We start from the raw sequence: 24886 nt of genomic DNA on the forward strand, positions 1-24886 counted from the left end.
CCATTTATACTTGAAACTGTCAAATTTTGAATATTCATTGAAGGTAAATTTTTTTAATTTTTAATGAACAATGTAATTATTTTGACCAAATATTTTATACAGAAATGTAAATACTGTATAGCAAAACTCTACTCTGTCTACAACCTTTAAAAATGATTTAGAAACATTTTCCAAATCCATAAAATATACAGTATGAAAAACAAAATGTGTTGGGTGAGTTGAAAACGAGCCTAACTACGCTCAGTGTGGAAGATAGAAAGCATAATTGTTCTTGTAATTCTTTAAATCAACAGAAAAATAACGAGTATTTTATTTTGAAGGGTGATGTGTATACCAGACCGTGTCAAGAGGCGTAGCCAGACCGTGTCAAGAGGCGTAGCCAGACCGTGTCAAGAGGCGTAGCCAGCTGGCTCTGCGGCGCTGCAATTAGATGTATCTCTGTAAAAAGGCAGTCTAGAAAGAAGTCTGTCTGTCTTTCTTTCGAAAGTAGGAGTTTATGAGAGGCACCTGAAGGTAGCACGATTCGTAGGCGGAGGGAGGCTGCAGCAACAATGCTACTGCAAAGATAACGTTGTCGCAACATCTGGAGACAATTCCCAGCTAAACATTATTAGTGTAACGCTAAATGGGGTGAGTAGCTATTAACGTTACCATTCGTATTGTTTTGAGATTAGACTAACGTTAGTTAGTGTCCTGACTGGGTAACGTAGTTGACGAGGATACCCGGGAAATTGGTGCCGCGTCTATGGGGAAATTAGCCGAAAAGCTACTGTAGCCTCACTGAACGTGATGCCTTGAACTCAAACCCGTATTTCTGTTTAGCTGTTAGGTAAAAATGTGCAATAGTGTTTAATTTAACCTTTTTGCGAGGCTTCGGTTAGCCCTGACACTTGCCTTTAGAAAGTCGATTCAAATATCTGGTATTTTATGTATTGCTTGTCGTCAAAACAAAAGCTACAAACATGCTACATGACTTGACACCTAACGCAATTTATTTGATTAAAGAATACACTCTTCAATTCGGCATAGCCTACTAGAGCCAGAACATCAAGCTGCATTTGTTTCACCAAACACCAGTTGGTTCCATCACGGTGGTGGGCGGCAGCGAGCTGTGAAAGTTCACTTTGTACAACTAGAAATGTGATGCTGCTTTGGTACAGCTTTACATTTGGTTTTCTATAGCCTACATTTGTAAGCATTTCGTTTCAAGTTGAGTAGTGCTAAGCCTACTTTCATTAACAGATCAATAATATATATATGAGCAGTCAAAGCATTTCACACATATTTTACAGGACAACATATCAGAACATGTAGGGTCTACTCTTCAGAGAGCCAACACGACACGATGCCTTATATGGCACCTTGCTTTGCCTCTAGGTCACTTCTGTTTGATGTCACTGCTTGTTGCTATGGTTCCCCACTGCACCAGTTAAACAGTCCCACACTGACCACTGTCCATTGTGTTTACCATGTATTTGACTGTACTGTATATCAGGCTGTGAACATGAACAGAGTCCCAAAACACAAGGCTTACACAGTGGTTGTCTTATCACTCAAACAGCTGTTGAACATGGAAGTGAAAGTGGTGAGGTGAGGTGTCACATTTCCTGTATGCATTTCCCCATGTTGGCCTGGCACATGATTACACACAGCTGTGCGCTCTTATCCAGAGCAATAATGAATGAGCAGGTTGGGGTTCAGTGTCTTGCTAAAGGGCATTTATGGTTAGGATTAGGGATTTTGAACCAATCACTTTGTTATGATAGGATAGTCTAGTCTCTCTAAAACAGTGATTCTCAAACTTTTTCATATCAGGGACGGGACCTCTAATTTAGTGCACAGGACTGTACAACTCTGTGACTTTATTGCAGGTAGAGAGGTATCAGAGAAACTATGATCAACACAGTCATCTATCAATCTATCTATCTATATCTATATATAGATGTATATAGCACGATATATATATATATATATATATATATATATATAGCACTATATATATATATATATTAGGGCTGTGAATCTTCACTGGCCTCACGATTCAATTCGATTACGATTGAGGGCTACGATTCGATGCAGAATCGTGCACGTCCACATCGCGATGCATAATTTTTTATAAATAATCGATTATTTTTGACACCCCTAATATATATAGCACGATATATATATATATATATATATATATATATATATATATATATATATATATATATATATATGTATATATATATGTAGCGTAACTGTGTCCTGCAACGGACACCTGGACGCCTGTTTCGTCACGTCCGGGTCAGAGGTCTCTCGACGTGGTTTCCAGTACTTTAGCAGGCATTTCAGATGCTGGATCGCCGCTTTGTGAAAGTGGAACTAATTTATACATCTATATGTGTCAATATGTGGAATTTCATATGAATATGTGCATGGTAACATGTCAAATTACTTTAGGAAAGTGACTTTGATGACAGAAAGCCATAAGACGTGCTTGGGCGACGAGAGTTACTGATCTTTAAAGTTGCTAGCTTGCTAGCTAGCTAACGCTAGCTTTGTCTAAAACACAACAAGGCCAGCTAGGTGGCAATAATGCAGCAAAATGGGACTCAGCGACCACTACAAGCCACTCGCTTTGTTGACTATTACTGGCTTGCTAACCACTGGCTTGCTAACCAGCAGAGCCGCAGAGTGAGCTGTCCGTAACAGGACCGTAACAGCTTTCAGTTAAGACGCCAGCGGTAGCGTCCGTTCCCCGACTCTGGTAAATCAAAGACACAACTAAAATAAATTATTTCAACGGTATGTTGCTAGAAAGAAGTTCGACTTAACGTTTTCGCCGTTAAACTACACGGAAACATGACATGATCATTGTAGCAGTGTTTGAAGCACAATTTTAACAGGAGTTTTGTAAAAATATTGTCCGTTGCAGGACTCGCTTCCGTTATATACCAAGTTCTCCTAACGGTACATTCTCTAATTGTGTTAACTTCCTGTTTATGAAATAATGCTGAAGTTTAACAAGGTTCCTATTAAGCTTTGAGGCTTCAGACATCTGACTGAATGATGTGTGTGGAAGTCGGAATAACAGCCTCACTATTGCCTAACTGCTGTTGTAGGTAGCCTTTGATTGACAGCTCCCTCTTGAGTATAGCACCATCCTCTCCAGGCCGTCGCCATGGAAACCAGACACTCTCATACACAATGGAGGAGGATACTGTGAAGAGAGAGTTCATAACCATGCAGATACAGGGAAACCCCTAATCCTTTCACTCTCAACGTACTGATAGAGCCATGCAATTGTACTATTCAGACATCATTCTGATTTTCAAAAGGATTTCCTCTGACACCATAATATCAGCATCGTCTGTTGTTATCGTGGATGGCGAATCATTTGCTCAATTTGAGCAAGGGGAAAGATCAGGAGGCGTTAATATGTTAAAGCCTATGGTAAAAAGGTGTAGATGATTACATATTCTGAGTTGATGCTGTCTCTCTTCAGCCCATTTCAAATAATTCAATTGTAGATGGTCTACTACTTGCTTGCTACTGTGTACATCCACATTTTTCATGTACCGTACACAAAATAATGTTTGAGTATGTAGTGGAAACACTGCATACTACTCATTTATGATCACATTTGGTATATTAGTACGAGTAGTATGTAGTGGAAAACACTGCATACTACTCATTTATGATCACATTTGGTATATTAGTATGAGTAGCTCCCAGTTTCTACCCTGCCCAAATGGAGAACTAGAGCAGGGGCAGTTCTCCAAAAGATTATGTCACCTCAGTTCTTCATGTTGATGGTTTCCTTTAGGGATGTTCATTTTGAAAATTTTCCAAAATCGATAATCGGTGAAAATTAACGATCAATTATCGATTATCGATCATATTAATACTTAGAAAATTTTCAATTTCCAATTTAATTTTTTTTTTTTTTTTTTTTTTTTTACAAAATGAATACCTATGGCAGAAAATATGAAAGACAACGTGTTCTCCTCAATGAACTCTTTATTTCAATGTGTCTCCTCTCCAACACTGCTGTCCGCGGCGCATGCCGGTGTGAATTTCCCATGTTTAAAACAGTTTTGTTGGCACAAAGGCCCGTGCCCAGCCAGAAAACTAGAGACTATATGAAGCTCCACCTCACGTTAGTCGGCTGTGCAATGGAGTGGGGCGAGGAGGAACGAATTCCACCCAAACCTAGTCTAAAAAAAAAAAAAAAATGTAATAATTAAAAAATCGATCCAAATGCCACAGGATCGATTCCAATCCTTAACGATCAATTATCGATTTTCGATAATTGATGAACATCCCTAGTTTCCTTTTTAATTGTCTCTGTGTAGATTAATTTAAGTCATCCAAGTGGTAAGAAAACAATTCTCTGGAAAGTCCAGGCATGGTGCAGCCTGATTTTGGTGGCCATCTTCCTTAGAACATCATAATCTTGTGATTATCAAAATTGGGAGAAGAGCATGACATGCCATTTTTATAACCTTTATTTTATACAGGGGGAGTCTCACTGAGAGCATTGCTCTCTTTTTCAGGAGTGCCCTGTTCACATTCACACATTCACACCTGGAAGCTGACCTAGTACAACCACAGTCTGATCTGTTGGCCACTGAGCAGCTCCACTGGAGCGGTTGGGGTTAAGGGCCTTGCTCAAGGGCACCTCAGTGGTGGTAATGAATCTGATTGTGTTTTTGTGTTTTCCTTGTTGCTTTTTGATATTATCATCAGATTCATATACAAACCGCAGTTGAGTTGAGGCAGCACATTTTCTACAAAAAAATCACGCCTAGGTGTTGAAGTAAGTTGTGTTGCGCAGGTCGGCCCCTTCTCCCCCGCTCCCCCTCTCCATATGCATAGGCTACTCGTACTGCTATCCTCTCATGCTAGTGCTACAAACGGACATTCATTGTGCTACAAACACACGTCAGAAGCAGCTGCACCGCTTAAAAAGTAATGGTGTTAACAAAGTTAGCTGGTGTGGAGTCTCAAGGTACTTTCACGGAGCTGAATTTTTTTTTTTTTTTATAATATATTTATTTGAGATTGGAATTTTGCAAAGTTATATACAAGGTACACCCAGAACAGTGGTATTTCTTCTCTCTTTTTTTTCTTTTGGGATGCACCAGTCACAGACTGGAGCACAACCTTTTCTTATACAATCTCAAATTGACAAAGGCACAAACAGAAAGAAAACTAAAACAACAATGAAACAAACAGACAAAACAAAAACAAACAAACAAAAACAAAACAAAACAAAAAGAAAAATAACAAAACAATAAGTCTACATGATAACACACAAATCAGGCATAGGTCGCATGGGGGGTGATGAGCAATCGACAAATCCATATAGAGAGATAAAGTAAAAAAAAAAAAAAAAAAAAAAAAAAAAAGGGAAAAGTACCGTATATAGAAGTAAAAAGAATAAAGTATGCTCAGGGTGTCCATCTCAAAAAATAATAAAATAAAGGTCAGTTTGGGTCCAGAGACACGAGCGAGTTGACATGGGAAATAATAGGCTGCCATCTTCTGTCAAAATTAGCAATTGATCCTCTCACAGAATGCCCAATTTTCTCCAAAGACAGGAAAGACATTAAATCACTCAGCCAGGATGTGGAAGGGGGGGGATTTTGACTTTTCCAATGCAACAGAATGCGTCTACGGGCTATGAGTGATGCAAAAGCGACAACATCAGATTCAGTTTTAGAGAGATTAACTAATGTAGAGGGCACCCCAAAAATGGAAATAAACGGACATGGGTTCAGTGTAATATTAAGGGCTTCACTTAATGTTCTAAAAAAACATGACCAGAAATCAGACAGCTTTGGACACAGGAAAAACATATGAGTATGGTCAGCTGGAGACAAGCCGCATCGAACACAAATGTCATTCGTATCAGGGAACAGCCTACTAAGCTTAGCATTTGTGTAGTGAACCCTATGAAGAACTTTGAACTGGATTAAGGTTAGACGAGAACATGAGGATGAGGAGTTTACTCTAACTAATGCCTCCTCCCAACATTCATCAGACAGATCTTGTCCAAACTCCTCCTCCCACTTACCCCTAACTCTCGCAAGAGAGATCGTGTTCGAGTTCAATATGAGATTATACATGACTGAAATTAAACCTCTTGTTTTAGGAAGAGACAGAATGTCGGTTAGAAAAGAGGTTACCGGGAGTAGAGGGAAAGATGTAAAATGCGTGCGAGCGTAGTTACGAGCCTGCATATATTTAAACAAATGGGAGTGTGGTAGATTATATTGTACACTGAGGTTCTCAAAAGAGGCAAATATACCCTCTAAGTATAAGTTTGAAAAGCAGACTAGACCCTTCTCTCTCCACAAACTAAAAAATGCATCTAGGTGAGAAGGGAGAAATAAATGATTATGGCATATAGAACTATGTGGGGAAGGGGCAAGCAGGTTGAAATGACGCCTAAACTGTTTCCATATTTTTAAAGAAGAGAGAACTATAGGATTTTTAATAAATTGGGGGGGGCGAGAGTCTAAGGGGGCACAGACTAAAGCTGAAAGAGAAGAAGGTCGAGAAGAGATGTCTTCAATTATACACCAATTGAGAGCGGGTGAATTACACCACGCGTGAATATTTACAAGATTGGCCGCCCAATAATAGAATAAAAAATTAGGCAGGGCAAGGCCCCCATCCTGCTTGTTTCTTTGGAGAACTTCTCTACGGGCCCTTGGGTTTTTACCAGCCCAGATAAACCTGGAAATAATTTTGTCCAAGTTTTGAAAGAATGACTTAGGTATAAAAATTGGAAGACATTGGAAAAGAAATAAAAAGCGAGGAAGAATATTCATTTTAACAGAATTGATTCTACCTATTAGTGACAAAGGAAGAAAATCCCAACGTTCTAGGTCAGATTTAATATCACCCACTAACTTTGCAAAATTATCCTTAAAGAGAGAAGAAAGAGAGTGGGAAATGCTGATTCCTAAGTAACGAAAATTAGAATGAGCTAGTCGGAATGGTAGCATGCCTGGCGGAATTTGCTTCGCTGCCTCATTTATGGGGAAGCACTCGCTTTTGCCGATGTTTAGTTTGTAACCAGAGAATGAACCGAAAGATGTTAAAATGTGTAAGATGTCATCGACACATTTTTCAGGTTCACTAACGTACAACAAAAGGTCATCGGCAAAAAGAGATACACGATGTTCCAGTCCAGCTCTATAAATACCGGTAAAAAGTGTTGAGGATCTAAGAGCTATAGAAAGAGGCTCTATAGCTAGAACAAAGAGAAGAGGAGAGATAGGGCAACCTTGACGGGTCCCTCTTGATAACGAAAAGTAATCTGATTTCTGAGAATTAGTCATCACTGAAGCAGTGGGGGCGGAGTATAGTAATTGTATCCAAGAAATAATTTTAGGGCCAAAGCCGAATTTCCCCAAGACGGAGAACAGATACTCCCACTCTACACGATCAAATGCTTTTTCTGCATCCAATGTAATGACCATTTCGGCAGCTGGTGTGGAGCTGGGGAAAAGAACAACACGGAGCTGAATTATGAAGCTGCGCAAAACCTCTAGCAGCCTAGCAGGTGCACCTGGCTGTGAACCTGGCTTCTTCTCTTCCAAAACTGCTCCTCAATTATACTGCATTTTCTTGATGGCCATCATCATCATTGATTGACTATTTCTGGAGAGCTGCCACTTGTGTGGCTTTCATGGAGTTGCTTAAAGTTATGAAGCGAATATGTTGATCTGAAATCTACAATGGAGAGCAGGCCTGGTGGACAAAAGAGTGCTGTTCTTCTTCTCTGGTCGAGTGAGCCGAGGCGAGTCTGAGCATGCAGTCTTAATGAGATCAGTCGGGTGAGGTCGCCAAGGAGTAAACATATCATTGCACTCGCATGGATGGACCCAGTGATGCTTATCTCTTGCTCAGAAAACGGCGAGTAGAGAGTTTCCGCTCGCCAGGCAATTGTAAGTCTTTGTTCACACCAGAGGCAGAGCTGAAGCTTGAGGCAGCAGGCTCAAGCTGAGCTGACACTTAACCGGTCACACCAGGAGCAGTGTCTTTTCCTCAGCGCCTCGCTCGGCACGCCTTGAACCCGCCCACAACTCCCATTGACTTCATGCCTGGCAGCTTCACGCTTCACGCGTCACACTTGGAAAATAGGACTGAATCCTGAACGATCTCTTGAGCAAGGTCTGAGCGTGGCTTCAGCGTGACACACGCGCGGGTGGTGTGAACATGGCCTCGCCTGTTAACAAGGAACGCCTAAATGAAACTTGTGGGTTCAGCGTAGGTTGAGCGTTGCTTCGGCGTATGGTGTGTGAACGGCCACTAAGTGTATAAGCGCGACTTAGAAATATGTTCATTTGGAAAGGGTGTTCATATACTTGGATGATCAATTTAATGCTGCAATACATAAATTAGACACATTTCACATGATCAGGATCAGTCTGTATCTGTGAGTGACCCTGTGTTCAGGGGGATTTAGGATAATAACGTGGCTATTTGAGAGTTTACTACCTCGCACTTCCCATGCTGTCTTTTATTGGACAGACTTACAGTATTGATGACCATACAACCCCCCCCCCCTCTCTCTCTCTCTCATTACAGTGTTGGTCGTGGATGCATGAGGCGTTGGCGTGCCTCGTCCTGGAGCGATGAGGTCGGGACGGGACCTTGAACGGAGAATCTGCCGCAACCTTGCAGCTCCTCCGAGGTGCATGAAGGAAAAGCAACGGAAAAGAATGAAATAGCCCGAGGCAATCTTTAACGTTAATAAACCGACACACTGCAGACACAGGGTAACCTTCTTCATCGTTCTTTCAGTTGACAGGACCCTCTCGTTGTGTTCTCTTCCCTCGATGGAAGCCAAAGGATGCAGCAGGCGATGGAAGACGCAGATCCCAGAGTTGACACACACCAGAAGAAGCCCGACCCCGACTGCCAGACACACAGAAAGAGGGAGGATAGAGACAGAAGGGGATAGGGAAGGTTCACGCAAAAGTGTTAGCATGGCGGCCACCTCCAGGTATTTGACTGACAGGCAGTATGTAGTGAGGAGGCCTCTGTTCTCTGGTGAGCAGCAGACGTCCATCTTGAAGAGGGCACACGCACAGGAGCACCCTGAGAAGGTATCACAGAATTTCATCTACTGCTACTACTGAGACTAGAGGTTTTCATTAAGGAAGCAATAATACAAGATCACACTGTATTTGATAAGGATCAGAATCACTGTTGACCAGCAATTCTACCCACCTCCTTCCCCGTAGGAGACACAGTGGACAGGTTGCAGGACGGAACGATATCAGCAGCATGCCGCCGTGGACCTCCTCACCAGACCGAGAGACGAGGTGATGCTCTCTCAGGGTAACCTCTCGCCTGCCTCGACCTCTGGAGAAGAGCTCAGCTCATCCCTGGGTGTCTCGGACCTTAGGGACAGGCTGTCTCACGAGGAGCCCCCCTTTAGGTCGCCCTACCTAGGCAGCATACTGGCTCGACGCAGCCTCTCCAGCCCGCCCCCGGAGGTCCATACCATAAGCTCCCCTCCCAGATCTCGATTTACATCCACCCTCCTGTCTCCTACTTACACTCCCCGCTCGCGTTACTCCAGGCCCCAGCGGACTGAATTCACGTTAGGTGGCAAGGAGGGAATAGGAGGAGAGGTCGAGAGCAACCTAGATGGATGCTCTTCTATAGGTTACTTGAAGAGACATATTTTGCCTGCCCGCCACACCATGTCCCCCCATCAGGCTAACTACTGGGCCTGTGCCATCCCCAAATCTTTGCCCCCATCCCCAGACAGGAGCTCTCCAGGCTGGGACCCAGACAGGGAGTACCAGGCCCTCTTGGACTACACCTACCCTCTGAGGCCAGGGAGGGTGGTCAGTGAGTGGGATAGCTCTGAGATGCAGGGTGAATCTCTCCTCCAGGCAGACCCATGCCTCCAGGACTCAGGAATTGGACTTGACCACCTCTGTAGCTCCACCAGCCTATCAGGATTGGACTTTTCCCTGAGCGGCACAGGGCAGAGCAGACAGAGGGGGGCTCTCAGTGGAGGTCATAGGTCATCGTCTGACCTCCGCGGGCTCTCGAGATCCTCAGATGGCCCGCCCTGGGGTAGCCCTCTTTCCCTAACGGATCCTATTGGGTTGTCCTTGGAAAGTCTGGACTGCGGTAAGGTTAGAGGTGGAATGAACCACTCTGCTCGTAACAAAGGAGGCGATCACTACCGCCAGCACCGCGCACCGCCCTCCTCCACCTCCCCTGCCTTCATCCGCTCCACCAGCGTTCTTCCCCGGCGTTGGGGTGTCGGTGGTGGGGATTTGGACGAGGAGTACCGGCCTCTTCCGGACCAGCTGGAGGAGCTGCTGGTCCTGTCCCGGCAGGTCAGTAGAGGTGGAAAGTAATTGAATGTACCTTTATGCAAATGCTAAGTGCCAAATAACCTTACTGACACCTGGAGATGTAGATCTCAGTCTTCTTTCATGTGTGGTTTGTCTGGACTGAGAACATCATCTGAAACAGCTACAGTGGCTTATGAAAATGCAAGGTTTTATGAGTATAAGTAGACTGCTGTTGACTAGGGATGCAACGAGTATAGATTTTGATGTTACGGTTATAATCTGGGGGGGGGGGGGGGGATCACAGTTTCACGATAATTATGCAGTGATTTATTTCACAACATATGATAATTCACGGCGATCTTGCACAGTCATGTTCTTGTTTACGATCAATACATTGTTAGTAGATTGGTTAACGACATTTCCCATACACCCTAGGGGGTGATTACGTTTTGTGGTTTGGACTAGGACTAGAAAAAAGGGTGATCCTTTAACTCTTCAACAAGGAGTTGTCTCCGCGTTTCCCTCGTGCACAACTTCCCTATTACCATAATGTCCCTTTTTTTTAGGGTGAGAACAGAAACACTCGGTGTAGCTGAGACTTTACGCTTACAAAATTGTGACGTTTTAAACGTTAATAGTGAAATTGGTCTGATCTGAATCTGATAGCATAATAAAATGAAACAAGGGCAAACTTACATTTAAAACTTTTAAAGGCACCCCCCCCCCCCTTTTTTTATAAACCCTACCAGTATTTTTAGAGTATATTGAGCTAAGTAGTTTTTTGAACGGAGGACTCCTGCTTCAGAGCTTTTCAACGTGGGCATGTCTTCATTGACTCAAGTAAAGAAGTGAAGTATTTCTGCAGGTCAGGGAGGTGACAGCCCAGCTGAGGCAGCCTGTCACCGCCAGCTGGGAGTCTCTGGAGACTGGCACCGCCTCCATCCTCTCCTCCGTCAGCCTGCCCGAGAAGCAGCAGGCCGAAGAGGAGGAGGAGGAGGAGGAGGGACAACAAGTCAAAGAAGGGAAGGATCCAGGAAGTGATGGAGGAAAAGAACACATGGGGAGAGAGGAGGGGTGTGCTCCCCAGGCCTCTCAGTATCTCTATAAGGGTATGCATTTGATCATGAAGCAAGTGGTGATTTTTGAAGTGTAAATGGATGCGCGCTACACGCCCGAACACACGCTACACGCCCGAACACACGCTACACGCCCGAACACACGCTACACGCCCGAACACACGCTACACGCCCCCACGCCCAAACACACGCTACACGCCCCCACGCCCAAACACACTGGAAACGGAAGCGAGGGGGAAGTGTCAAAAAGTGCAGGCATTTTCATTTCAGCGCCCTTGTTAATAGATTTGACCGGTCACACCGGCCGCGGCGCATCTGCAGCATCCTGCAGCGTCTATTTTTTATGTCAGCCGCAAGTGATTGTGTGCAGCCAGGCATGAAGTCAGTACAAGTTGTGACTGGTCTGCCATGGAGCACATTTATTTATGAGGAAAATGCAGGCAGGGAAATTCTGCATAGTATACCTTTTAAGACCTAAATTGAACACTGTTTAAATACATGCAGTTTGTCATAATATTGTCATAAAAGTACACCGATTGAGGCCAACCTGTTCTTTCCCTGAAATAAAGGTAAAGTCCCAATGATTGTCACACACCTGAGTGTGCGAAATTTGTTCTCCGCATTTGACCCATCCCCTGGGGGAGCAGTGAGCAGCAGCAGCAGTGCCGCACTCGGGAATCACATGGTGATTTAACCCCCCAATTCCAACCCTTTGATGCTGAGTGCCAAGCAGGGAGGCAATGGGTCCCATTTCTATAGTCTTTGGTTTAACTCGGCCGGGGATCGAACTCACAACCTCCCAGTCTCAGGGCGGACACTCAAACCACAAGGCCACTGAGCTGGTAGATAGATAGATAAATAGACTGACCAGACCAAGTTCTGATCCTTTGTTGATTCCACCAATTAAATCCACCTATTCCACCAAACGTTACTTATTTGTGTATCACATTTGGCTGAAAATAACCACAGAATGAAGCTGACAATCTGCACTTGAGCTTTATGGAAGTTATGCCATTTCACATTCAGAATAACTATGAGACTATGAAGACAAAGTGGAGCTTGTTTGAGATCTATATGTATGGCTAATTGGTTTGGTCACTGCAAATCCATGTCCCCTCCATCAACAGGTCATCACGCGGACTCCTCTGAGGCAGCGAGGAGTCCCGGAGCCTGGATGGAGTCGGTCAGCGGAGCAGGACTGAGCGGCTCCAGTCTGAGGGAGGTGGAGGCTTTGGTGGAGCAGCTGAGCGGCCTCACCCTCCCTGACATCCAGAGGACCCAAGAGCAAACTGACTCCCTCATGCAACACATCCAGGTACGTACCTGATTGATGATTGATTGATTTTTATTTATGGATATAGAGAAGACAATTTACAAAAGAAAATTCCAAAGGATAACATGTTAAAGTGAGAACACTTATTTCCAACATGGTCCCTGCTGTTGTAGGACAGAACGCACAACACATAACATGTAAAAAGTCAGTCATATCAATATACAATTTCTAATCAATATACCATTTCTTATCCGTAACCAGACACCTAAAATCATTAAAACAAATAACAAAACAAAAACATGAAAATCGGCAACAATTTCAGAGAACCAAATCCAAGAACAAAAACAACAATATCACGAATTAAAAACACTGTTTTGCTGGCGGCAAAACCTGTCCTCTAGCTAGCCCCTTTACTCCAAAGATGATCCCGGACCTGCCTTCTAAAGACACCTCTTGACTCTGACAGCTTGATACCTAAGGGAAGGCTGTTCCACAGCAAGGACCCAGTATAAAAAAAGGAGCTTCGAGCTGCTACACTATTCACTCGTGGTACCTTGCATGAGCGCACACTAGCCCTGGTGTTGTGACCATGCTGGGTATGGACCATTGTTATCTGTGAGCCCAGATACATGGGGGCAGTACCATTGATGATGTTATACATATGGTTTAGCTTTAGCTGTTCAATCCTAAACTCAACAGGCAACATACCCACCTTTTTTAATTTGTTTCCACCTACATGTGTCCTAGGAGGAACATTCAGTGAATAACGAATTATATTATTTTGCATAACCTGCAACTTCTTCTGTAATTTCATGTTCAGACCACTGTACCAAGCTGAACAGGCAAAATCAAAGTGGCACTGTATCAGTGCTGTTACAAGGAGTTTTTTAATAGTAATATCAAACTGCCTTGTTCTGCGATACAGAAACTTGAGTTTACTGGCACTTTTTGATAATATTTTCTCAGCAGTAGCCTCTCCTGAGAGAGACTGATCCAGAGTGATCCCAAGGTACGTAACACAAGCCTGTGAGACGTCATACCTGTCATACACTGTATAAAAGTGACTCCCTCAGGCAACACATCCAGGTACGTACTGGTCATACACTGTATAAAAGTGACTCCCTCAGGCAACACATCCAGGTACATACTGGTCATACACTGTATAAAACTGACTCCCTCAGGCAACACATCCAGGTACGTACTGGTCATACACTGTATAAAAGTGACTCCCTCAGGCAACACATCCAGGTACGTACTGGTCATACACTGTATAAAACTGACTCCCTCAGGCAACACATCCAGGTACGTACTGGTCATACACTGTATAAAACTGACTCCCTCAGGCAACACATCCAGGTACGTACTGGTCATACACTGTATAAAACTGACTCCCTCAGGCAACACATCCAGGTACGTACTGGTCATACACTGTATAAAACTGACTCCCTCAGGCAACACATCCAGGTACATACTGGTCATACACTGTATAAAACTGACTCCCTCAGGCAACACATCCAGGTACGTACTGGTCATACACTGTATAAAAATATGGACTGAGCCATCGTGACGTCACCAATTGGTTTGTGGATTCATGTTTTGAAGCCTTGAGTTTGGCATTTTCACCATCTTGGTTATTTGGAGCCAGAAGCAGCTAGTGAGAGACCAGGCACTGTCCGTCAATCACTGCCCAAAGCATCTCATCTGTATTATTGTATATTTTACTCGCAATTGGTCGGACCATAATTTACAAACTCAACATGATGCTGTATTGAAGAAGGCTTTCAAACAAGCGATTGAGACCATATACTTACTAGTGAAGTGTTAACTGAGGTAATAAATCAAGTGAGAAGTACGATCATTTTCCCAATAATTTCTATACATTTAGATTTATTTTTGCAGCCAGTGGAGTCGCCTCCTGCTGGCCATTAGAATCTCTCTCTAAGGCAGAACAGTTTGTCTGTCCGTCCGTCCGTCCCTTCCTTCCTTCCTTCACGTATCTCAAGAACAGATCGACTTCAAACTCGGGGAGTGCATTTATGGGAACCCGACGGAGTGCAGTGTTGAATTTCATGCAATTCGCACACATGCATAGTCATAGTGCCACCTACTGGCAACACAAAAAGCGCTTTATCTCGAGAACCGTTGCAGGTTTAAGGCACTTCTTCTGCATTGCCTTCATTTTTTCAGCCACAGAGGTTGCCCCTTGGTACTGACAGAATCCGGCCAACTGTAGAGAGGCTTTACAGTTATGTCAAATCTTCAAGAGACCAACACCTGAACTATTTTCAAAATCCCTTCACACTGTTGTATACGATTATATATTTCAAGTTTAAAATATGCATCGTTTACATTTGGTGTGTGACCATAGTATTCTAAAGCAGCGATGAACATGTACACCATCAGATGTTCTGCTCAAACCTGGACCAGCTCATCCGGTGGCTCTACACGGTGTCGGAGAGGGTGGATGTACTGGCTCCACCCACTGTGGACATAGAGAGCGTCAAGTCGTCCCTAGCGGACTATCAGGTGAGCAATGACCGGAGGTCCCGCTGTCCATGCCTTCTTTTTCATTCGCAGCCTATTGTGTTGTTGACAATATATTCCAATTGTCAGAGTTTCCAGAGAGAAGTGAGCGCCCATCAGCCCCTGACCAGCTCTGTTCTGCACACTGGAGAAGTTCTCCTCGCTTGCATCAACACCACGTCTCCAGGTGAGTCTCACTGTGGTCTGCAGCTACTGTAGAAAGTTCTGACCAACTTGTGTCTGCCCTATTTGGTAATACCTTTTAGAACTTCACATCCTTTTGATGAGTTAACGAGCACTAATTAGGCAACATTAATTGAAAGTGAACAGATGTTTCACTCAGAACTTAGGCAAAGCTACTCATGAAACCAAATCACATCAGTAGGGGAACAGGGGAGCGTGGAAATCTGATTGGCTGTTGAGGGATGACTGAAAAGTTTAGCTAGCCTGTATTCAATACTTCTCCTTCATTGCCAACAAGGCAGTTGAGTGTCCAGCCGTCCACACATCAGCTGAGTTTCCTTGGTCAGTCAGGTCTACAGGAAAATGGATGGATGTCCGGTAACTTGTTGATTTAGTTCAGTGCTTCTTAAAGATTCCTAGATTTCTGTGATTTCAAAGTGGGGTCACAAGCCAAAACAGGTTGGGAACTCCTGCTATAGAGACACCTTAGCCAACACTTGGCTATAAATTCCATCCATAAGCAACACAATGCAAAATCTGATCAGGTGGGGGACCCTGGGACAAAATCTTATCAAATAGGGGTCCGTGGTCAAATTTGTGTCAGGTTTAGGCCGGGGTCCTTGACGTGAACAACTTTGAAAACTACTGATTTAGTGGACACAGTTGACTCTTGACCTCAAGTACAGTACAGCGATGCAAACTTTTTGATCTCAAAATAGGGCACTTAAATAAATGATTTTAAGCGGTTCTGTGTCTGCCCCTGGTATCTGTCACCTTTTTCACTCTCCATGAGTTTGCACCCCCGCAGGTAGAAGTGTGTCTACAGTAGTGTCACAGACCAAAGATGGGTTTTAGAATGCTTACAATGTAGCGCTGCATTCCACTAGGGAAGCAGCTGGTAGTTGTTAAGTGTTTTTTTCACTGTCATTTTTACATACTGTCGGTTTACTGTCATTGTCCTACATTGGTTAGTTAGGGTTAGGATAGCCCTTTAGAGAGGCTTAGGTTGTATTGTAACATCATTGTGTGGGGGTTACATAACAACACATACTACAGTGCAGTACATGCATGAGCTTAGGTAAGCTACGTCAGGCCAGGGCTGAATGCCAGGGAAGCTCATTACTTTCAAATGAGAGGCTCCATTACCGTTGCATCATTCAGTTGCAGGTCATGTCTCACGTTGTACATTTAATCAGATCCCAGTGTACAACTCCTACTGCATTTTTGGTGACGCGTGGATCCCTTTAAGAATTTAGCTGGGGAAGCCCATGGTTCCTCTTTATGAAGTGATTTCATTGTTGGAGTCATGGTAACCAAGCTATATCTAGTCACATGGTCACCTCTCCCCAAGTCTCGTTACTCCCCCCCCACTTGTTGTCTTCTTCAAGCAGGCTTAGCGGGGTTAGTGCTGACCTAGCAAGCTCACTTGAAATAGAGATTGTGAGTTTCCCAAACTCCACACAAGCCACACATATAAACACCTTGTTAGCTCAATACAGTTGAAACTAAGATATTCCATTCACAAAATAAATTTTCTAGCCACAGATTTAGCTACTACATCAGGGGTGGGCAACTATTTTTCATGGGGGGCCACATGAGAAATCCAGATTGTTGCCGGGGGCCGCCGAACAAATATTGTCATGCCGTAACCCAGGGATGGGCAACTTTGATGATAGAGAGGGCCACAAAAAAAGTCCTCGCTACCAGATTTTGCTGAGGGCTGAACGGCGCGAAAAAATTGGGGCATTTGAAGCCAGGTTTAGAGGAATAACTAATTTTAAATTAACAGTTGTGATGTCATTATTCAGGCTTAACCACCAATATTTGATCCTTTTCTCACTCACTCCTATGTCACCACACTCTCCCTGCAGGGCTTGAAATTAACTTTTTTCACCACCTGCCAATATGGCTGCTAGATTTTAAAGTTACCAGCCAATTAGAATTTCCACTATCCGAAATGTTTTTCTTGAAATAAACCAGAATATGAGTGGGTTAATTTAAGCATAAGTATCAGTAAGTGGCCCGGGATTCTCAAAGCCTGTGTTGAGGGTCACACAAACATGCACTCTTGAAGCTAAATAAATCCAAAACCAACAAGTTAATTATTTAAATTTATACCTCAATGTAGAACAGCCATTTCTTACACATGAGATTACTTTTGGCCTTTTAGTCATAAAGATTATTGAAAGATATTCCATATTCCAGACTGAAATGCTATAACAGAAGAATAGACCCTTCTCACGGGGGCCATTTTGTGTCGAGAAGCCAGGGTAAACACAGGTGCAAGCAAAACACTAATGAGGGTTTCCAACTTCCATGATTGGAATTTGGAAACCCTCATTAGTGTTTTGCTTGCACCTGTGTTTACCCTGGCTTCTCGACACAAAATGGCCCCCGTGAGAAGGGTCTATATTGGCCAGAATGACATGAACATTTGGACACTTATTCAGTGGGTATCTTGCATGTTGCGTTCAGGTGCACTGTAAAAAAAAAAAAAAAAAACATACTGTATATGTTGTAAGCCTAATTTTTGCCATCACAGCTGCTTTTTACATGTATGGGATAATACAGGCTAATATACAAGGTGTCCCAAGCTCTGAGTCATTATAAACTCAATTAGCTACAGAAGCTAATGTTCACATTCAGTCCTTGTATATTTCTCTCATGTGTTCATCATTCCTTTCCTCCTCTGTGTGTGTGTGATTGAGAAATGAGATGCAGGTGGTGTTCATCCTAATTGGCCTGGTCAGGTGTCAGATTGCTGCTGGCTGATTGGCTGGTGGAGAGCATTTAAGCCAGCTGATGCCATCCTGTCGCCCCTTGCTCTCCTCATTCCCAACGATGATGGCTGCTGTGCTGACTGCTGTGTTCTGTCAGGTAGGAACTGTGTGTAGACCTACTTTAGTAGTTCTGCAGAACTTTATTAAGATGTGTCTTTATCTTGGTAGACCTGTGCAGTCTAAACTGTAAATAGTTACCTTCCAGATCTACACTTTTGTACACTGTAAATAACACTTACCCAAGTAGCAGAAAGTAGGGGGAGAAGCCCTTTAGTTTTTTGTAACATTTTCTGATGTTTATTTTGTAGGAGCTTATAGGTAAGAGCTGTGTCTCTTATTTAATCCATCATTTTCTTTTCTTAGGTAAATTTAAGGTTGGGGATTAGTTTGATTAGTTGTGTTGGGGCCATGCTGTGCTCTGAAACTAAACCTGCTACTTGTGAACTTGTGATGGTGGTTTGGCTGATCATCCTTGAGAGTGGGGCACTTTTGTGTTGCGGTCCCGTTCCCCGAGGCCGGTTCCTAACATAATTGGGTGCTAGTCTGCTTTTCTCATTCGTCAGCACGTCGTGTGTGTGTATATATATATTTTATGTTTGTCTGGTGGGCAGTCTTTGTGCAGGTGGTAAATGGTGTTAGTCAAGGTGCCTTTGCATGGAGCTGAGGAAGCTCATGGTGGTAAAGCTGGTGGAGATGTTTGTTGGAGGAGGAGCCGGTCAGAGGGGACCAGTAAGACTGAGGAGGGGCGTGACAAGGCAGGGCCGTCAGTAGCACAGTTTCTCCTCTTTCTGTGTAGACTGCTACCCTACAAGAGTCTCCGTACATAGACTTGCCTGTCACTCTGACTCCCAAGCCGTCTAAATCAGCGATACAGACTTATTTACAAGTGTCACAGAAACATTTCAAAGCCACATATTGAGAAGAGTTCATAGCTTCTCGACATCTGGGTTAGAAAGCTCGTCGCTGCTCATAAATGTGTCTTTTCATCTGAAGTCTGTGCTGGTGATATTTTTTACCGAGCTTTCGGCCAGAGTGGCGCTGTTGAGCGCTCTGACGGCTGGGAGCTCTAACCTGGAAAAAATATCACCAGCAGACTTCAGATGAAAAGAGGCATTTATGAGCAGCGTCGAGCTTTCTAACCCCGACGTCGAGAAGCGATGAACCCTTCTCAATATGTGGCTTTGAAATGTTTCTGTGACACTTGTAAATACGTCTGTATCACTGATTTAGACGGCTTGGGAGTCAGAGTCACAGGCAAGTCTATGTACGGAGACGGGACTCTTGTAGGGTAGCATAGTCTACACAGAAAGGAGAAATGGTGCTACTGACGGCCCTGCCTTGTCACGCCCCTCCTCAGTCTTACTGGTCCCCTCTGACCGGCTCCACCGCCAAACAAACATCTCCACCAGCTTTACCACCATGAGCTTCCTCAGCTCCATGCACACCATTTACCACCTGCACAAAGACTGCCCACCAGACAAACATATAAAATATATATATATATACTCAGACGACGTGCTGACGAACGAGAAAAGCGGACGAGCCCCCAATTATGTTAGGAACGGGCCTCGGCACGGGACCGCAACACAAAAGTGCCCCCACTCTTCCCACTCCCAAAGATGATCAGCCAAACCACCATCACAAGTTCACAAGTCACAGGTTTAGTTTCAGAGCACAGCATGGCCCCAACAACAAACTAATCCCCAACCTTAAACTTACCTAAGAAAAGGATGGATTAAATAAGACAGCTCTCACCTATAAGCTCCTACAAAATAAACATGAGAAAATGTTACAAAAAACTAAAGGGCTTCTCCCTCCTACTTTACTTTGGTAAGATGTTGGTGTACAAAAGTGTAGAGCTGGAAGTAGCTATTTACAGTTTAGACTGCACAGGTCCACCAAGATAACACATCTTCAAGTTCTGAAGAACAAAGTAGGCCTACACAGTTCCTACCTGACAGAACACAGCCAACAGAGCGCCATCATAGTTGGGCGTGCAATGAGTGGACTCTCCAGTCAGTTACACACTGAGGAAAGGAATGATGTGAACACATGACACAAAACGTTTAGAAGATAGCCCAAAACTTTTATTTCACCAACTTCCTGTGTCTGCACTGTCAAATGGGTTTAGGGATGCCACCGATGAGGGCAGACTCTTTGTTCTGTCAGGTAGGCACTGTGTGTAGGCCTACTTTGGTAGTTATTTCGAACTTTATAAGATCTGTCCTTGTCTAGGTAGAGTTGTGCAGTCCAAACTGTAAATAGCTACCTTCCAAAGCTATACTTTTTTACACTAAATAACTCTTACCGAAGTAGTAGAAAGTAGGAGGGAGAAGCCCTTTAGTTTTGTAACAGTCTCATGTTTATTTTGTAGGAGCTTATAGGTGAGAGCTGTGTCTATTTTTTTAATCCATCCTTTTCTTAGGTAAGTTTAAGGTTGGCGATTAGTTTGATTTGTTGATGTTGGGGCCATGCTGTGCTCTGAAACTAAACCTGCTACTTGTGAACTTGTGATGGTGGTTTGGCTGATCATCTTTGGGAGTGGGAAGAGTGGGGGCACTTTTGTGTTGCCGTCCCCTTCCCCGAGGCCAGTTCCTAACATAATTAGGGGGTCGCCCGCTTTTCTCGTTCGTCAGCACGTCGTCTGAGTATATATATATTTTATATGTTTGTCTGGTGGGCAGTCTTTGTGCAGGTGGTAAATGGTGTGCATGGAGCTGAGGAAGCTCATGGTGGTAAAGCTGGTGGAGATGTTTGTTGGAGGAGGAGCCGGTCAGAGGGGACCAGTAAGACTGAGGAGGGGCGTGACAAGGCAGGGCCGTCAGTAGCACCGTTTCTCCTCTTTCTGTGTAGACTATGCTACCCTACATGAGTCCCATCTCCGTACATAGACTTGCCTGTGACTCTGACTCCCAAGCCGTCTAAATCAGTGATACAGACGTATTTACAAGTGTCACAGAAACATTTCAAAGCCACATATTGAGAAGGGTTCATCGCTTCTCGACGTCGGCGTTAGAAAGCGCGACGCTGCTCATAAATGCCTCTTTTCATCTGAAGTCTGTGCTGGTGATATTCTTTCCAGGTTAGAGCTCTCAGCCGTCAGAGCCACTCTGGCCGAAAGCTCGGTAAAAAATATCACCAGCACAGACTTCAGATGAAAAGAGGCATTTATGAGCAGCGTCGAGCTTTCTAACCCCGACGTCGAGAAGCTATGAAGTCTTCTTCTCAATATGTGGCTTTGAAATGTTTCTGTGACACTTGTAAATACGTCTGTATCGCTGATTTAGACGGCTTGGGAGTCAGAGTGACAGGCAAGTCTATGTACGGAGACTCTTGTAGGGTAGCAGTCTACACAGAAAGAGGAGAAACGGTGCTACTGACGGCCCTGCCTTGTCACGCCCCTCCTCAGTCTTACTGGTCCCCTCTGACCGGCTCCTCCTCCAACAAACATCTCCACCAGCTTTACCACCATGAGCTTCCTCAGCTCCATGCAAAGCCACCTTGACTAACACCATTTACCACCTGCACAAAGACTGCCCACCAGACAAACATATAAAATATATATATACACACTCACAGACGACGTGCTGACGAATGAGAAAAGCAGACGAGCACCCAATTACGTTAGGAGCCGGCCTCGGGGAACGGGACCGCAACACAAAAGTGCCCCCACTCTTCCCACTCCCAAGGATGATCAGCCAAACCACCATCACAAGTTCACAAGTAGCAGGTTTAGTTTCAGAGCACAGCATGGCCCCAACACAACTAACCAATCAAACTAATCCCCAACCTTAAATTTACCTAAGAAAAGAAAATGATGGATTAAATAAGAGACACAGCTCTTACCTATAAGCTCCTACAAAATAAACATCAGAAAATGTTACAAAAAACTAAAGGGCTTCTCCCCCTACTTTCTGCTACTTGGGTAAGTGTTATTTACAGTGTACAAAAGTGTAGATCTGGAAGGTAACTATTTACAGTTTAGACTGCACAGGTCTACCAAGATAAAGACACATCTTAATAAAGTTCTGCAGAACTACTAAAGTAGGTCTACACACAGTTCCTACCTGACAGAACACAGCAGTCAGCACAGCAGCCATCATCGTTGGGAATGAGGAGAGCAAGGGGCGACAGGATGGCATCAGCTGGCTTAAATGCTCTCCACCAGCCAATCAGCCAGCAGCAATCTGACACCTGACCAGGCCAATTAGGATGAACACCACCTGCATCTCATTTCTCAATCACACACACACAGAGGAGGAAAGTCACTTTACTGTCACTTTACTGGCTGTATCCTGTTACTGTTTTGCTGCTGCAATCTGACCCAACAGACAGTATTAGTTTCACCGTGTCATAATTTCGCCCCCCAAAAAAATCTCTTTTACCTCTCTCTCTTTCCAGTTTTAAGAGACACCCTGGTCCTGATAGAGAGGCAGTCCAGAGCGTTGGAGACCCACACCGAACACTTCTTCTCCTCTATCCTGTCTGCTATGGACAGCCTGACCCAACCCGGTCAGCCCAACAGCCAGGCCAGTCAGCCCAGTACAGTCAAGGAGCCCAGGGTGGGGGTCCAAGGGTCCACTTTGTGAACACGTCAGACATGCCAGTGAACCAGGATTTAATTCTTAAGTTGTTGCTTTCATTTCTGACTCTACTTCCAACATTTTTTTTACACAAAATTCGTATTTGTCATGGAGAGCAAAGTCACATCAACAAACATTTAACATGTAGGTTCCCTCTAAGCTGATGGTTTGCTGACCTACATCCACTAACTTATCACATTGATCAGAAAATAATGAAAAATAATAATTAATTAATTATTAAAAAAATTAAGTGAATATCAGCAGGTTTGGAAGTTTTGTTAGCAAAAGATATTGCAGAGACTTCGCCATAGCTAAGCCTTAGTGTTTTGTGCATTGACTTCCATTCTTCTGTCACCTCGGTCAGCTCACATGAATGAGGTGATTCATAGTAGATCGGGTGCAGCGTGCCCTCTAGTGCCACACACTGGCCATTTTGTTTAATGTCCTGACTGAGGTTCAACCTTTCCCCCAATCTGTCAGAGTGGAGACATGGTACGGGCCATGTGTAAATACATGAGGTGTAATAAATCTAGGAATATCCCTTTTTAACTTATTCTTCCTCCCTATGAGTGAATGTCCAGTCTGGTGTGGAAAACACATGGGCTTAAACCACCTCAAGGAATAAGGTGGTTCCCTCTTAGCACAAGTCTGATGATGATGATGATGATGGTCCCAGGTACCCTTCCTCACTGAGTCGTAACCAAGTCCAGTATCTAACTGATTAAACAGCATCATCAGTTATCATTCTAACTTTTCTTCTCTCAGCTACAATTTGATTGGACAATTGGATTTAGTGTTTCATGAGACATATTCACAATATTCCCGACAGTATGTGTTTGGTGGCTACTGCTAATTTCAAGCCCTGGAAGAACGTCACTTTTGTGTGTCTCAACCTCTTGGTTGAGTGCTTTTAGAAATGTCATCTAAAGGATAATGCTTTGTTAAGCATTCGGTTTTCTACCATGTTTTGTTTGACTTTGAACATTAATAGTGATCTAATGCACTGCTTTTGCTACCTATGCTGTTGTCATTTATCTTCACCCTGTACCGATCATCTTTTTTACGATTTTTTGAAAGACTTGCACTCATTTGGTCAGCTCTACTACTTTCTATCAACCTTTTGCAGAGAAATGCATTGTAATGAATACCGTAACTGGCTATTTTTATCATCCTGCCTCTCTGTGATGATAATACTGAATAAACTGTAGTCAAATCCAAAATGGCACAAAACAAGTTCTCTGAAGAAACAGGAGTCCAGTCTGTGATTCCAGCATCTAATCAGGTTTACATTAGTTTTTCACTGATCCGATGGCAGCTAGTCACACAGCATGTAGAACATGGCGACTTGCCTTCATCACCATCACCAGCGAGACATTTGGAGCACTCCTGATCTACACGTTTATAACATGATTTCCCCACAGGGATCAATGCAGTTCCTGGTTGAAAAGACTCTCGGCCTGTCTGGCTGCAAAGTGCACTTGAACATAACCCACACAGCCTTAAAGTACATTTTTAATCAGTCCTTATCAATGATGTCACTGTTCAATTCTCTTAATATTAACATCTACTTCAAATGAGACTGTACATACCTGGAAAAGCTGAAACTTGTCACAATATTGTAATTATTTTGAATTCACCAAATAAACCGGTTGGTTAAAATAATGGTTGGTTGTGTTTGTTAGCGATTGTTTTGCCTTGTTCTGTACTGTGGTGTTCAAAAGGTTGGGCTCACCCAGGCTAACTGAAAAAGTCTCCACTTCACTGAGCATAATAAAGACCTTCAGTATAACAGCAGCCTACACAAAATATCTGACACGATTAATACAATGTCATGTTTTGGTCAAGTGACAAGCTTGTAAATATTGTTTTCCTGTAAGTCGAAGTGACCACAAACCGAACGATAATCTAAATGTTTTGTTGATTTTATGAAGAATTGAAAGTTTGACTCCTTTTTGGTACATCGTTTTAGGTACATTAATATCTCAAACCTCAAGGCCAAAGAGGAGTATGGGGGAATTCAGAGATTTTTCAGTCTATACTAGTCTTCTCAAACATTTGGGGAGACAAGAAGAGCCAAAAGTCCACCAGAAGCTTTTGAGATGGTGGGACCAAGCCAAACCATTGATAATGCATTTGAAAATGTCATTTC

At 43.6% G+C, this 24886-nt stretch overlaps 1 protein-coding gene across 1 annotated transcript; it reads left to right on the plus strand.

Annotated features, from left to right (window-relative positions):
• Nucleotides 1-528: 528 nt before the first annotated feature.
• cep68 (centrosomal protein 68) lies at nt 529-24369 on the plus strand. The gene is made up of 9 exons (XM_083651225.1): nt 529-630; nt 8587-8692; nt 8803-9107; nt 9246-10361; nt 11185-11428; nt 12523-12710; nt 15072-15194; nt 15282-15378; nt 22556-24369. The coding sequence occupies exons 3-9, from the start codon at nt 8838-8840 to the stop codon at nt 22741-22743; spliced, it is 2226 nt and encodes a 741-aa protein (XP_083507351.1). The 5' UTR covers nt 529-630; nt 8587-8692; nt 8803-8837; the 3' UTR covers nt 22744-24369.
• Nucleotides 24370-24886: the final 517 nt, after the last annotated feature.

The sequence above is a fragment of the Poromitra crassiceps genome (assembly GCF_964638095.1).
Source record: "Poromitra crassiceps genome assembly, chromosome: 14".
Lineage (NCBI taxonomy): Eukaryota > Metazoa > Chordata > Actinopteri > Beryciformes > Melamphaidae > Poromitra > Poromitra crassiceps.